Source organism: Notolabrus celidotus, chromosome 9, assembly GCF_009762535.1.
Source record: "Notolabrus celidotus isolate fNotCel1 chromosome 9, fNotCel1.pri, whole genome shotgun sequence".
Taxonomy (NCBI): domain Eukaryota; kingdom Metazoa; phylum Chordata; class Actinopteri; order Labriformes; family Labridae; genus Notolabrus; species Notolabrus celidotus.
Genome location: NC_048280.1, coordinates 29,126,489 through 29,140,676, shown reverse-complemented (window position 1 = coordinate 29,140,676; position 14,188 = coordinate 29,126,489). Strand labels below are relative to the sequence as shown.

At 40.2% G+C, this 14,188-nt stretch overlaps 2 protein-coding genes across 5 annotated transcripts in view; one reads left to right on the top strand and one right to left on the bottom strand.

Annotated features, from left to right (window-relative positions):
• zdhhc8b (zinc finger DHHC-type palmitoyltransferase 8b) overlaps positions 1-3,019 on the bottom strand; it is an 85,820-nt gene extending 82,801 nt beyond the window's left edge. The window contains exon 1 of the mRNA XM_034691026.1: positions 2,497-3,019. Within this exon, the coding sequence (XP_034546917.1) occupies positions 2,497-2,600 (104 nt within the window). The 5' untranslated portion in view covers positions 2,601-3,019. The remainder of the gene's footprint in view (positions 1-2,496) is intronic.
• A 1,510-nt stretch (positions 3,020-4,529) lies between these two features.
• On the top strand, positions 4,530-14,011 carry pgam5 (PGAM family member 5, serine/threonine protein phosphatase, mitochondrial). 4 transcript variants are annotated; one of them, XM_034692192.1, is made up of 6 exons: positions 4,530-5,064; positions 6,623-6,795; positions 7,049-7,174; positions 9,238-9,326; positions 10,896-11,026; positions 13,466-14,011. In XM_034692192.1, exons 1-6 carry the CDS (start codon positions 4,835-4,837, stop codon positions 13,614-13,616), a joined length of 900 nt encoding a protein of 299 aa, XP_034548083.1. In that variant the 5' UTR covers positions 4,530-4,834; the 3' UTR covers positions 13,617-14,011. The 4 variants fall into 4 exon arrangements, with proteins under 4 accessions (XP_034548083.1, XP_034548082.1, XP_034548080.1 ...); XM_034692191.1 differs by having other exon boundaries at positions 10,893-11,026; XM_034692189.1 differs by having other exon boundaries at positions 9,232-9,326.
• Positions 14,012-14,188: the final 177 nt, after the last annotated feature.

Sequence of the window (14,188 nt, the reverse complement as noted above, 5' to 3'; positions counted from 1 at the left end):
CATACAATAGTTCTGTGACTTGAAATGTAAATGTGCAGTTATGCAGTCAGAGACAAGGCTACACTGGGTTCAACATAATGGACTCTGTGCGTGTGTGCGTGTGTGTGTGTGTGTGTGTGATTACGAGGCAGCGTGGCCTAGTTTGGTCATGCATGGCTCCCCGGGGGGTTCCATTATACGCTACTCAATCCTCTGGGCCTTTTACGGGGAAATGATGGAGCAACGGAGTAAAGTCTTAATCCTCACCCATGAACCATCTGCTGAGGGCAGAACCTTAATGTGTAGATTGAAGTGAACCCCAGCAAAAAAAGTCTACAAATTAGTTTAAAAACTCACTGAGCAGCAGATATTCTGACTTCCCCCATATGCAAACTAAATGAAAGGAAGTTCTCCTATTAAATCATAACACATCCATTCTCCATCTGGACTTGTAAATCAGGCCATTTGTTTATGCAAAGCCCCAGAGAGAGAACACCACAGAGTGCTGGGATTTTTAAAGCCACAATCCAACTTACCAACACAACCCCACAAACACCATATGTTTCCTTCAGTCTCAGTCGTTGACCTGAGACTGAGAGTGCAAGCCCACTCAGGGGGCAGCTAAAGCGTTTTCTGTGTCTTCCTGCATTTGTCAGAGGGGGACAAATCTTGCTCATACAAGCAAAGAATACATTCTGTGCTGCACCTTTGCATCAAATACAGGTCAAGGTTAACAAGCAACAAAACACAGTAGATACACAGTAGCTGTGAATTGGAGACAAATTGAAGCGGCATTTGGTCTTTTATACCTGGCCAAGCCCTTACTTTGACATGTTTGGGACCCAATAGATTCTAACAATGAACATTTCATTGCTCTCTTTAAAGTCACCATTGATAAAAACAAGAGTTTTACTTCACAGGACATGAGAGTTGGCGGTGTAAAGTTGCCTCTAACATTTATAACACCAAAGTCGCACAACAACACAAAAATACTAACAGATCTTGACAATGGTAGACAAGAAACTCCTGTGTTCTGCAAGATTAAATTCATGTATTTTATCAATGGTGTCTGGTGGCTTCCAAAAAGATCGTCATAGGGTCTGTTTCTGGATCTTACCATCCAAAAAAGGTCTACCTTTGTCAGGATCCTTTCTTTAATTTCACCATTGGCAAAAGGAAGCGCTGTCAGTGGATGTAATCTTATTGGGCACATTTGCCCAAAATGATTACATTGCAGTAATACCAACCTGTTTAAGAGCTACCTGCTGAAACTACTGGAGCAAGTAAAAAACTTTTTGTATAAATGAGTCATCTATTTCCCAAAATGTTTATAAATGGGTACCAGGTTTGAAAATACAGCAAACCCCTTTTCAGTAACAATGTGTTCTTCAAATGTTATACATTTATTTTTACACAAGACAGTGAGACATCCAACACGTCTGATTAGCCAGAGACACACCTTCACATATAGACACAGAGAGCAAAGGATCTCATATCTAACATTGCCAAGTCTGCCACTGATAACAGGAGGGTGATCTGTTCCTTAAATCCCCAATCCAGGTCAGAGGTTCCAAAAAACCCTCCTCTACCCAGAGATACAGAGTTGAGCTTGAACATGGTTTTGATTTCACTGATAATCCATTCACCCGAGGGACTGATGATTCAGACCAGAGACATCACGCTCCCTGCTGTTATCACTCCTCCCCACAGCTCTGCTTTAGCATCATACCACTAACTTTCATTCATAAGATTGAGTGGCCTGGGGAGGAAAGGTGTCTTACACTGATGTGATTGTGATTCTGGCTAATAGACAGTGTACTCATCTTGATTGTACCTCTAACACCTGCTTGTCAGAGTATAAAAACTCAGTGGAACTGAATGAAATCTGCTTAAGAGGGGGTAAAAACCTGTTGGCCTTGGTAGGAGGTCCATAATCCTTATTTCATCCAAAGGAAAACTGAGATTACTGTGTGTATACTATGAGATGAGACATATAGGTAGAGGCTATGACACCTAACCGGCAACTCTGGAAACCCCAGGCCTAACAGGATTATAAACTCTTTGAAAGGTTGTGACACTGTAACTATCCCAGCCCTGTGTGCATGAATCAAACCGCCTGCTGAGCCAATGCAACCACTGAAATTGTATTAACTACTCCCTGCGGCACTTCTTCAATGAAAAGTGAGTATCCAGGGCCTAAACTGAGGTCTCCTGCAGGATCACAGCTCTGGTCAACTTGCACGGTTTAATGGAAGTTTGCCTTGAAGGTACAATAGCTCAATGGTCCGCCTGAGGCTGCACATACACGGCTGCTTTTCAGCTGCCTACCGCTGCAAGGTTCCCGTCAGGATGGATGTGTTACTACAAAACCACTTATTCCACCCAAGTGACTGCATCCACTCATGCAAACTTCGAGCTGCAAATCCACTCTAGTCTGTGTAATCCGTGGGCACACCACGATGAATGAAAACACCGGCAATGCAACGAATGAGGAAAGAAGAAGCGATGCAAACTTACGTGAAAACGAAAAATAAAGTGGTCGATCCCACAAGGAGTGTGGCAGCAGTGGACACTGGGATGTATTTGGTGGGTTTAAATCTCTTTCCAGCGCTGTTGGGCATTCTGTAATTTCCACATTCCTCAGTTATTTATTCCGGTTGGAGTCGCATGTAGAAAAAAAGGTCCAGTGTGCAGTCGAGGCGTTTCTGGGGCTATAATAGGAACAACCAGTCCGTCTTTGCTACCGCTGGAACCGCATAGATCCTGGGATAGAGAGGCTGGAATACACAGAGCTTTCCAAAGCCTGGAAATCCCACCCTTACAATCCTGCCCACTGGTGAGGTCACTGAACCGCTCGAAAAGGTGGAGCCTCTGAGCAAAGCCTGCAAGTGGCTTCTTGAGAAAGTGATCGGAGCAATTATGTTAACATGGACCTTTGATATATCTAAAAACAGTGAAGACGTGCCGCGCCTATTTTTGTCGCACGTGTAGAATTTAACAATCTCACAGTCCCTTTCATAACTTTGATCTGAGACAGTTGTATTAGTCATCTTTGAAAATGCCCTGCAGCTAATTCTGGTAGTAAATTTTATTACCAAGAGTATCAACACCAGAGTCCATTCACAATGTTTAAGTTTATAATCGGTTTGGTTTATACGGAAGAGGATTAGGGCCACTGAAAAAAAAAGGTCTAATTAATTTTTTTATTATTATAATTCTGAGAAAAAAAGTCAGAATTCTGAGATTAAAGCATTAAAGTCAGAATTCTGTTGGATTTTCAAAATAAAAGCCGTCTGAAACATAAAAGTATGCCTGGTAATTATATATTTGGCTTTAAATTAAATCTCATTTTCCACTGATATATTTTGATTCAGACTGAAATCAGAAAACCTTACAATGAGTTGCTGCCAAACTGCAGCGACACCTGATTTGGAATTTCAAAATAAAAGCCATTGGAAATGTAGCATATTAGTGAGGATTCTGGATATTTTCAAAGTGAGACTCTTTGAAAAAATATACCTGTTTCCACTGACTGATTTCAGTTCAGACTAAAAGTAGACATAATTCTGTTTTTTTTCTCAGAATTCTGACTTTTTTCTCATAATAATAATCATTTTTAAAGAAACTGACCTTAATTTTTTTTCAGTGGCACTAATTCCCTTTCCTTCGGTTTACGACTAGAAATAAGAAAAATGACCAAACCAAGATAAAGTCTGAATTAAAAATATATACTCTTGTAGCCCATTCGTTATAATTCTTGAGAGGATTCAAAGAAATCTATTTGAATGAAAGTTGAGCCCAAGAAACAGAAATGGTCTTAAAGTGACTCACTTTGGTTTCTTCTGTGGGTGTGTTGAGTTCTTCATAACCAAATCAGTTGTGCCCTTTCTTCATGTATATTTTAACCATTTCAAATTATTTGTAAATACTATAACTACTAAAGCCATCCATCTCTTGAAGGAGCCTGAATCAAAAATTAATCTCTGTACCTTCCCATTCTCCATTGTATACCACCAAGATTCGCTAAGCTGAATCAGAAAATGAAATTTGAAAGGGGGCTCACTCAGCCCAGATTAAGTGACCCAAGGTATTTTTCTTGCTTTTGGAAACATTGGAACAAATGCCTTTCTATGCTCTAATCAAAATAAATGAAACTAAACTGTTGTCATATGATCTTTTTATTTCTTGCTGGACATGTATTTTACTTATTTTGTTATCATTTATATTACTCTTGTGCTGATATGGACCTATGGGTCTGAAATGAAGTATATCTATCTATTCAATTTTTAAAATGTATTTGTATCCATGTGCCTGTGAATAATGGTCTAAGCTTTAATGTTTTACGTGTTTATGCTACTATTGTCTAATTTTTAAAATGTATCATGTCAACTAATCAGTCTATTCATTGACAATAAAAGTAATAATACAAAGTCAAATTCCTATGTATCCTCATACTTTGCCAATAAAACTGATTCTGATTTTGTATTTGCGGGTTAGAGCGCCCTCGTGTGGCATATGTCACCACGTATACGAATAGCGAATGCCATGTGTTTTGAGTCCTGTCGGCTACCGTAATGTTTGTAGGAGCCTGCTTAGATTAGCTTGCATCTCTTGTACCGAGCATGGTGCCGACTATGGTTTCAGTATCGAGCTAGGAGCCACCAACCGAAGATATTTGTGCTATTTAAGGTGTGTTTGTTCATCTTACTGGGGAGGAAACTAAAAGTGATTCTCCGTTCAACCTAAGAAAGCCATATATTCGTTTGGAGGAGAAAGCGTTTCGCCTTATGAACGGCGAATCAGATAAGCTCTGCTAATTAGCTAGCCGTTCTTGGTTTCTTCGGCGTCTCTCGGGATGTCGTCCAGGAAAACTTTGAAACTTCTATGCGGGTTGGCTGGAGGCTCAGCCGCTCTTGTGTTCGCTGTTGCCGCCGCTGACTCCCGGGGATACTTCGGTGAGCTTCAGGGTGATGTGACCGGTCGCTGGTCGAAGTTCACCGTCCTCAGGGCAGCTCAGCCGGCGTGGACACCTGCCAGCCACACACCAGCCCCGACCGGACACTCCTGGGACTTCAACTGGGATAAGTAGGTGTTATCGAGAGAGCTGTGTCTCCACTGTTTCATGTATGGACGCTTGGTACCATTTAATCCCTGCCATGTTTGTCCTTCCGTGTTAGTACGCCACGCCAAATCTCTGTGAAACACATACAGATCTTTAGAATAAAGTCAGTCTGTTTCATTTTTAAGGAACTCTACACAGAACCACAGTGATCCGGAGTGATTTACATCATTTGGTTTAGTAATGAGCTGGGTCACTTATGCTCAATTGAAAGCTAATGAGCAGAAGTGGGAGATCATAACTATTGAACATCTTAACCAGGGGCGTCAAACTCATTTCAGTTCAGGGGCCACATACAGCCCAAGTTGATCTGAAGGGAGCCGGACAAGTAAAATAATAACATAATAACCTTTAAATAACAACAACTCTACATTTTCCCTCAGTTTTGGTGCAAAAAAGTACAAGTACATTCTGTAAATGTTCACATGTAATGAATTATCTTTGAACAAAAACAGCTGTTGTATTTTTTCACCATGATGAGTCTCATAGTGGGGTCGAATATTTTACTCTTTAAGCCCCGAAACCAGCTGCGAACACACCAAACACACAGGTTACCCATTCACCCGACACATAGTGAAATGTTTACTGCAAAATAACAGAGATTGTAATAATGAACAAGGTAAAAATGATTATTTTGTTACTTTTATTGAAAAACTGCAGTTAATGTCTTCTCTGTAATTTTTTTCCACTTTGCAAAGTCGTACCGTGGGCCGGATTGGAACCTCTGGCGGGGTCGGTTTTATGCCCGTGGGCCACATTTTTGACCCCCCTGAAATAGTGGGGACAGGTGGTGGTGGGTGAACACATTTCACAGTTTTGGGGCAGAGATAGAAAAGGCTCTGGATCTCAGTCTGGACAGATGAAAGTCTTTAGTCAGTCAATCTCAATTCTCTTGACAAAGTGAATTAGCAGTGGGACAAAGAATTGAATGCCTTGTAAACAGATGACAAGATGTTTAAACTTATTCTGCAGGCAGCCAGTGTGTGGAGGCAAGAGTGGGAGTAATGTGAGCCCTCTATATTGACCTTGTTAAAACTCTTGCTGCATGTTGGACCTCTTGTGGACAGGAACAACAAGACTGAGTGATACCCAAGTATAACAAGTGACAGTAATCAAAGGTGGGTCGATATGAAGGCATGGATTACTTTTTACAGGTCTGGTACAAAGAACTGATCGAGAGCAGAGCTGTATGAATCCTACTTTTACTACTTGGATTGAAATAAAGGGTGATCAAACACATGTCGGACTGAAAAACCCTCAGTTTGATTCTGTATGCAGACAAGAGTCAAGAGTGGACCACAAGGATTTGTGAGATATTATCCCTAACATAGCTGACACACCATTCAACTATAATTAGCATTTTTAAATTGTGAGTTTGGTGTAAGGGTTATTCAAAATGAGTTCTTCAAAGTCTCGCCATCATCTTAAATCATAGCTTAGCCAGCACGGGATTATCTTTCAAGCTAACTATGTGAGACAAAGCCACCTCTAATCTGAAAATCACCTCGTCTTATCTCTGTCCAGGAGGGACCCGTCTGCTCTGACTAATGGGAAGAAGAAGGAGAACGCAGCTGAGGACCCCAGCTCTGAGCAGGACAATGGCAAACCTAAAGCCACACGAAACATCCTCCTCATCAGACACTCCCAGTACAACCTGAGCGGGAACAGCGACAAGGAGAGGATCCTCACCCCATTAGGTGCTTCTGTTTGTTTTATCATATGTCACCCGGAAAACTAGTTTAAGAGTCATTTCAGCTGAGAAATAAAGAGAAGTGATTTGAACTAGCCTCTGTGTGTGTAAGTGTGATTACATGTCAGAGCATGGAGCGACCCACAATGATGGCAGTTGTTGAAAGAACAATGTTGACCTTTATCCTGCTCAAGATTATACAACGAGCAATTCTGATGAGCTGCCTTTTGTTAAAGTGTCTGTTGTGTCTCCACTTCCAGGTCGTGAGCAGGCTGAGTTAACAGGGAAGCGGTTGGCGGCGTTGGGACTGAAGTATGATGTTCTGATCCACTCAAGCATGGCCCGGGCCACAGAGACGGCAAACATCATCAGCAAACACCTGTCAGGTACTTGATACAGAACATAATCGGGTTCGAAGAGTCGAGGTTGATTCTATCATCGCGCACAGTTCCAGACTAAAGTTTCATTATGATACTAACACCAAAATGAAAGTTTAAGTTAGTGGTACAATGCTGAATTTCTTTGTAAGCTTTTGGTAGGCTTTGGCTTTTGTTGATAAAACAGCTGAAGAGAGACAGGACATGTGAGGAGTAGAGAGAGGGGGGTGACATGCAGCAAAAGATCATGGCCAGGTATCGAACCAGGGACCACTGCAACGAGGGCTGGAGCCTTTGTATATGGGGTTTGCACTTTAACCACTGAGCCAAACGGGCACTGTTTTAAAGCTGTAGTGGAACTCTTTAACACTTTACAAACTAGATCAAAAAGGTCTTTAGGAATCAGTCCTCTGTCCTCTCACATTTATGTGCATTTCTAACTTCATCATCAAGCAGTGCTGCTCTATTTCTGATCTGAGCTTTGAGTTCATAAGAATATTTACTGTTAAAAACATGTGAATGTAACATGGGATTCTTTGGTGTCTGGATTAACATATTTAAAACTGCAAGATTTTCTTCAAAATATTAGTTCAGTCAGCTAACAGGCTTATTATTATAATAATAATAATAATAATAATAATTAACAAACACGGTCTCATGGCACGTTAAAAATGAGCAGGCCTAGACCGTACTTCACATTATCATGTCTGTTCTGCACGTATCATACGTTTTTAAAGAGAGACTATTTCACATTCTATTGATGTGTACATTGATAAAAATGGTAAACGCCTGCAGCCTGTTGCACCAGCTATGTGTAAGTTCAAACGTAGCCTTGTTTGAATGTAATTTCTCATTTAGGATGGAGTTTACACTACTAAAGTTTTGTGTGTTGCACAAGCTGAGATAGTTCAAGCGTCAGCCTAAGTTACAACTTAATTCTTACACTTAGCTCCTAGTAGGTGTAAAGTCCTCTGTAGAAAACTGGTTGCCATGGGGCGTCGTTTTAAAAGGTAGGATGAGAGATTACATCCTTTGGAAAAATATAATGACCAAGATTTACGTATTAACGTATGTTGTAGTTGATCATTTTCCCACTCGGTGTCACTGTTATTAAAGACACTGTGAAGGCTATAGTCATCACCTTACTATGACACTTTATCAAGATCTACATACCTTCTGTTGTTGTTCTGCGACAGTAATGGCGGAAGTTTATTTCAGCTCTTAGTCAGTTCAGAGACGATTAGGCATGAACGATAACAATGTAATGACGCCTGCATCAAAATTGGTGCTTTTCTCTGATTGGCAGCTGAAAGTGTAAACGTCATATTTGCGACAATGTTTTGGTTAGTTTGGACGTTACGGTCTACTAGTCAAGATGAACCTCACGTCTCTGTGGTGAAACCAAACAACGACACAACTTCAGTTACAAACCAACTAGTTTCAACGTGTGGTTTAGTGAGGACTTTACACCCTAACTTAGAACACAACTTACGCACAGCTGGTGCAACAGGCTGCTGGACTTGAAAAACACCATGACACCTTGTCCTTCAAACAGTTCTTCCTGTATGTCTACCAGGAAGAACGTATCAGGTGCTTCCTTGTCGGAGCCCTCTCACCAAAATCCAGGCAGTTGTTTCCCCACAGTCCTGGGGATAGACACTCAAATGAGCTCAAAGACAAACAGCCTTGAAAATATCACATTTTTGGCAGCTGTAACTGTGTGACAACAACATTGTGAACAAGTCCTGTAATTCTGTAATTATACATATTTGTATGGCTTGCATGTAAGACACTCCAGATATCAGAACTTCGTATCAAGATTGAAATGATGTAACACTCACACTGTATATGACACAGTTCAGGCTCTTTGAAGAGTGGTTGACTAGTTCTCAGTGACTCCTCAGTAATATTATTGCTCAGAAGGTCCATCTCTATTGCTCAAATCTCATTTCTCTTTTTTAGTATGTAGTTCCCTTTTCCTAACAAGCAACATAGATAGTGTACAGGAGAGTTCTGACCATCACAAATTGATATTAACATTTAATTTTTTTCTGTATGTCTTACGGGTCTAGGAGTGGAGCTGCTGAGCTGTGATTTACTGAGAGAGGGTGCACCCATCGAGCCGGTTCCTCCCGTCACTCACTGGAAGCCTGATGCTGTGGTGAGAGAAGCTACAATTTCTGTCTGTATAGTGGGCCACAGGCTGGCTGTTGTGCATTTGTATACACTTACTTAGGACACTTTCTGCTTCCCGCATGTCTGAGCAGGTGTTTTTTTGTTTTTTTTAGTGCTTGTTTAAGATACAGCTTCTGAAATCAGCTAATACATCAGTGCATTGAAACAGGAATGGGTGATAGGTGAAATTCTTAAATGCCAGCATTTAAAGAGGTCTACCAGCCAGGGGGGGGGGGGGCTGTTTTTGTGGTAGTTCAATCATTTCAATCCCACTTGGCTTCACAATGCAGCTGAAAATTGAATTGTTAGGGACTTAAAGGCTTTGAGTTACTGACTTGCAGAAATTTAACTCTCCTGTTACCCTCAAATTTACGAACATCTTTTATCCTTGGGGTCAATTTGACCCCAGCAATTTAAACCCCCAGAAACTGATTGTTACCCAGGTTTATGTGTCATGTGTTTCTTTGTTGACTACCTAAATAGCCCTTTAAATGAAATATATTTCATGCATAAACATAATTTAAAGCATTTAAAAGGACTTTATTTGTAAAACAGAACATCAAACTGCTGCAGGTTTGTCATGCTCTCGTCGGCCCTGCCTTGTTTCTATGTTATCAAAACATATGACACAGGACACATCATTGAATGTCTTTAGAGACATGGTGGCTGGAAATATTATATCTCAATATAAAGGTTGGTGGTTCGATCCCAGCTCATGCAGTCACATACAGAAGTGTCCTTGGTTATAGTGACCTCAATATCATCCGAAACAACCAAAAAAAATGTGTGTAAAATGTTGATATTTCTTCTGTTTTATACAGCTAAAACAGCCTGGGGTCAAATTGACCCAAGCAACACCCATGCGTACATTTTTTTTTACAGGAAGTTGGAACATATCAACATTTTCATTTTATGTTTTCCCAGTTGTCCCCATTAAATTAGGAAAAGTCATGAAATATAAAGCCAAAAAATTATGTTCGTCATTGATTTAGAGACGTTACATTGAATGGGGTCAAATTGACCCCAAGGATAATAGGAGGGTTAAAACACTGTTATCTAGCCTCGAGGATGATCATTATATTTTCTATGGATGCTACAAAAAGCTGCAATTTGTGGCTCTCTTGAAACCCTGTCCTGGTGACTGAGGATAATCCATTGACTCAGCTCCCTCCAAAGAGGTGGTCATAAAGAAAATTGGTCGCAGCAATCCTGTTAATTATCTGTGCATAATTTGAGTGCTCTAAATTGCTAAAACAGGATTATTAGTGGAACATTCCAATAGAAATCCATGCAAACATAATGCTCATTAAGGCCTCTGTCATTAACTGGGTTTTTAAACAACTTTTAATAACCCACAAATATGTCCTAGAGAGCAGAGTAGTCTTTAGTTTAGAAGCTATTTAACATACAGTGGGCCTGATTTTGAAATGAAGCTCTTCAAACATTCCCCACAATGCGCAGCAGCATCATGTATTGACTGTACGACTGATTGGTTCAAACAGAGCCTAAACATGTGACAAAGTCAGCTTTCAACCTCTCTACCATCCTCCAGCAGTACCATGAAGATGGAGCTCGCATTGAGGCAGCCTTCCGCCGCTACATCCACCGCGCTGACCCCAAGCAGAAGGAGGACAGCTACGAGATCATCGTGTGTCACGCCAATGTCATCCGCTATTTTGTCTGCAGGTTTGTTTGCGCTGTCTAAGTCGGTCTGTGACTCAGCTGAGGCTGAGTGTGGCCTACATGCTTTGTGTAACTGTTTAGTTTATACTGCTGCTTTTCTAAATGAGTTTTTATTGAGTATGTGTGCTTTGAGATTATTTTACAGTAAACACTTTTGGGGGGGAATATAAAGGGAATATTTGTTCTGAGAATGAATGGGATGTTTGAGTTTGAAGTTTTTATTAAAACTGTTTGATTTTTGACAGGACTATCTGTTAAAAATAAGAGTAAGATTAAAGAGAAACTTAAATTCTTAAAGAAAGCTCCTTTGAATGACAACTTTGTAGGGATGCAAGGATAAACTAAATCTACGATTTGATTCCAATCACGATTTTTGGTTCACTCACGATTCATTCACGATATATATATTTTTCTCTTATATATATTTTTGTAAACAAAGTAATCCTTTTTCATTTTTAAGGTGTGTTGTAACTCAAATAAAACCACTGCACACTTTTTTTCAGGACCTTGCAAAAAGACTAAAATGACCATACAAATTACCTTGTTGGAAAATTTCAGAACAATTATAAAGAAATGAAAAGGTAACAATTCCCAAATGAAAGTATTAAATATTAAAACAAATAAGGTACATCTCTTTAAATTAGGGATGTAAATTTCAAGTATTTTCCGTGATCGATCTTTGGAAATGTTAATGATCAATTATCATTTGATCATTAAAAAAGACATAAACGTTTTCCATGTCTAAAATAATGCCAAATGCGTTTTTTCCCCTAAATCAAATGTTCCTTCACGACACAGTGTATATAACTGACAGTATTAAAGAGCTAGGGATCATATTGAGGTGTTCAAAATGTTAAACACGCTGAATCTCAACATGAGGAGCAGGTTTATAAATAATCTCTGTGGACGCATGGTCATGGAACAAAGACTCAGACTTCAACATGTGGATTTACTGCAACAGGACAACTGAGCAGAAACATATTTTGGACTCACAGTGTCCAGTTTTCTGTCTACTCGTTCTTATTGAGAAAATAAGCATGTGAACATAATCAGTCCCCAGCTGAGTGTCTCTGCTGTTCGCAACACCTTTAGTCAGCTGATTCTGAAACATGCTTTAAACTTAAAACACCCCCACTCAGCAAGTGGCGAGAAAGGCAAGGCAAGGCAAGGCAGCTTTATTTGTATAGCGCATTTCATACACGAGGGCAACTCAATGTGCTTTACATTAACACATTAAAAGCATTGGAGACATTCAGACAGACATAAAAGAACACAATTAAAATGACAAATATGATAAAACAGAAAAGAAAAGGAAAATTAGAAATATATTAAAAATTACATTAAAATTTTAATTTAAAGTGGGTTAAAATAATCTAAGATAGGAAGGCAGTGGCTAATAAAAAAGTCTTAGTCTTTGATTTAAAAGAGGTGAGAGTTGGAGCAGACCTACAGCTTTCAGGGAGTGTGTTCCAGATATGTGGTGCATAATGACTAAACGCTGCTTCACCATGTTTCGTTCTGACTCTAGGAACTGAAAGCAGACCAGTACCTGATGACCTCAGAGGTCGAGGTGGTTCATAAAGTAGTAGCAGATCAGCAAAGTATTTTGGGCCTAAACCATTCAGTGCTTTATAAACCATCAGCAGGATTTTAAAGTCTATTCTCTGACAGACAGGAAGCCAGTGTAGAGATCTAAGAACTGGAGTGATGTGGTCTACTTTTTTGGTCCTTGTTAGGACTCGAGCAGCAGCATTCTGTATGAGCTGCAGTCGTCTGATGGACTTTTTAGGGAGTCCTGTAAAGACCCCGTTACAGTAGTCTAGTCTGCTAAAGATAAATGCATGGACGAGTTTTTCTGCATCCTGCTGAGACATAAGTCCTTTAGTCCTTAAGTCCATAAGAAAGGAGCGCAAGAGACTTCATGATGTTGTACAAGTGGAGTGAAATGCAAATAGCGCCCTCTACTGTTTAAAAATAATATCCGGGGGCGCTGGTGGCCTAGCTGTCTAAGCGCCCCACGTACAGAGGCTACAGTTCGCGTCACAGGGGTCGCCGGTTCGATTCCCGGCCGGTCGACTATTTCCTGCATGTCTTCCCCCACTCTCTAGTCCCCACATTTCCCGTCTCTCTTTAGCTGTCCTATTACATAAAGGCAAAAAGGCCAAAAAATATAACTTTTTTAAAAATAAAACTTTTACTAATAATATCCCGATTCAAATTTTGTTGAATCAATTTTAATCCACCTTTATTTGTATCGATTTCTTACTGACTTGCGATAAATCCTTACATCACTACAACTTTGTATATGAATGAAGCTTCAGACAGTCATGAGCTTGTTTTTGACGTCAATTTGACATGAATCCATGTTTTGTGAATGATGTGCATTATATCTTTACATTAATTAACATCCTCACCAGCCTCTGTCTTCTTTTGTTCTCATAGGGCTCTGCAGTTTCCTCCAGAGGGCTGGCTACGTATTGGCTTGAACAACGGCAGCATCACATGGCTCACTATCCGTCCCAGTGGCCGTGTGGCCCTCAGAAGTCTGGGAGATGCAGGATTCATGCCCCCTGATAAACTTACAAGGACCTGATGGCCAAACGCGCTGCAAATTTTTGGGACTCAGACAGTCCAACGTCCAGTCAGTCGGTCGCAGGGTCAATGCAGACTTCTCCTTAAGTGTCTTGAAAATTACTTGTGGTGTTATTTTGTAATCAAACTACCATCATTTAATGAGAGACTGTGGCTGAGATTACTTCCGTGCCATAGAACGCCAGCAGAAGTAATCAACAGCTGCATAGTAAGTCCTTCTGAATGTAACTGAGGATTTTTACAAATGACTGATTTTTAAACCAAAACAATTTGTATTTGTATCGCTGTTGTAAATGCAAATCGTGCTTCAACTTGACGTGTCACTTTAGGACACTGAAGTGAAGACTTTGTGTTGTATGGTGCAGCTGTAGTAAATAAAATTGTAAATCCCTCGGCTTCCGTCGCAGCTCTTCCCTGAAGTGAGATGTATCCACACAGATCACACACACAGTAAGGTAGGAGTGATGTTTTATTGATTAGTTGAAAGCAAATGAGGTCTAGACATACTTAAAAGAGAATTCACCATGAAAGATAAGATTTAAGAAAGCACAGAATGCTAAAAGCACAAGAAGC

What these genes read in the sequence shown, in the direction of transcription:
- pgam5 (XM_034692188.1), top strand. Translation starts at nt 4,835, where the DNA reads ATGTCGTCCAGGAAAACTTTGAAACTTCTATGCGGGTTGGCTGGAGGC. An exon ending in TGGGACTTCAACTGGGATAA is followed by an intron (nt 5,065 to 6,622) that starts GTAGGTGTTATC and finishes ATCTCTGTCCAG; the next exon opens with GAGGGACCCGTCTGCTCTGA. An exon ending in ACTGGAAGCCTGATGCTGTG is followed by an intron (nt 9,327 to 10,892) that starts GTGAGAGAAGCT and finishes ACCATCCTCCAG; the next exon opens with CAGTACCATGAAGATGGAGC.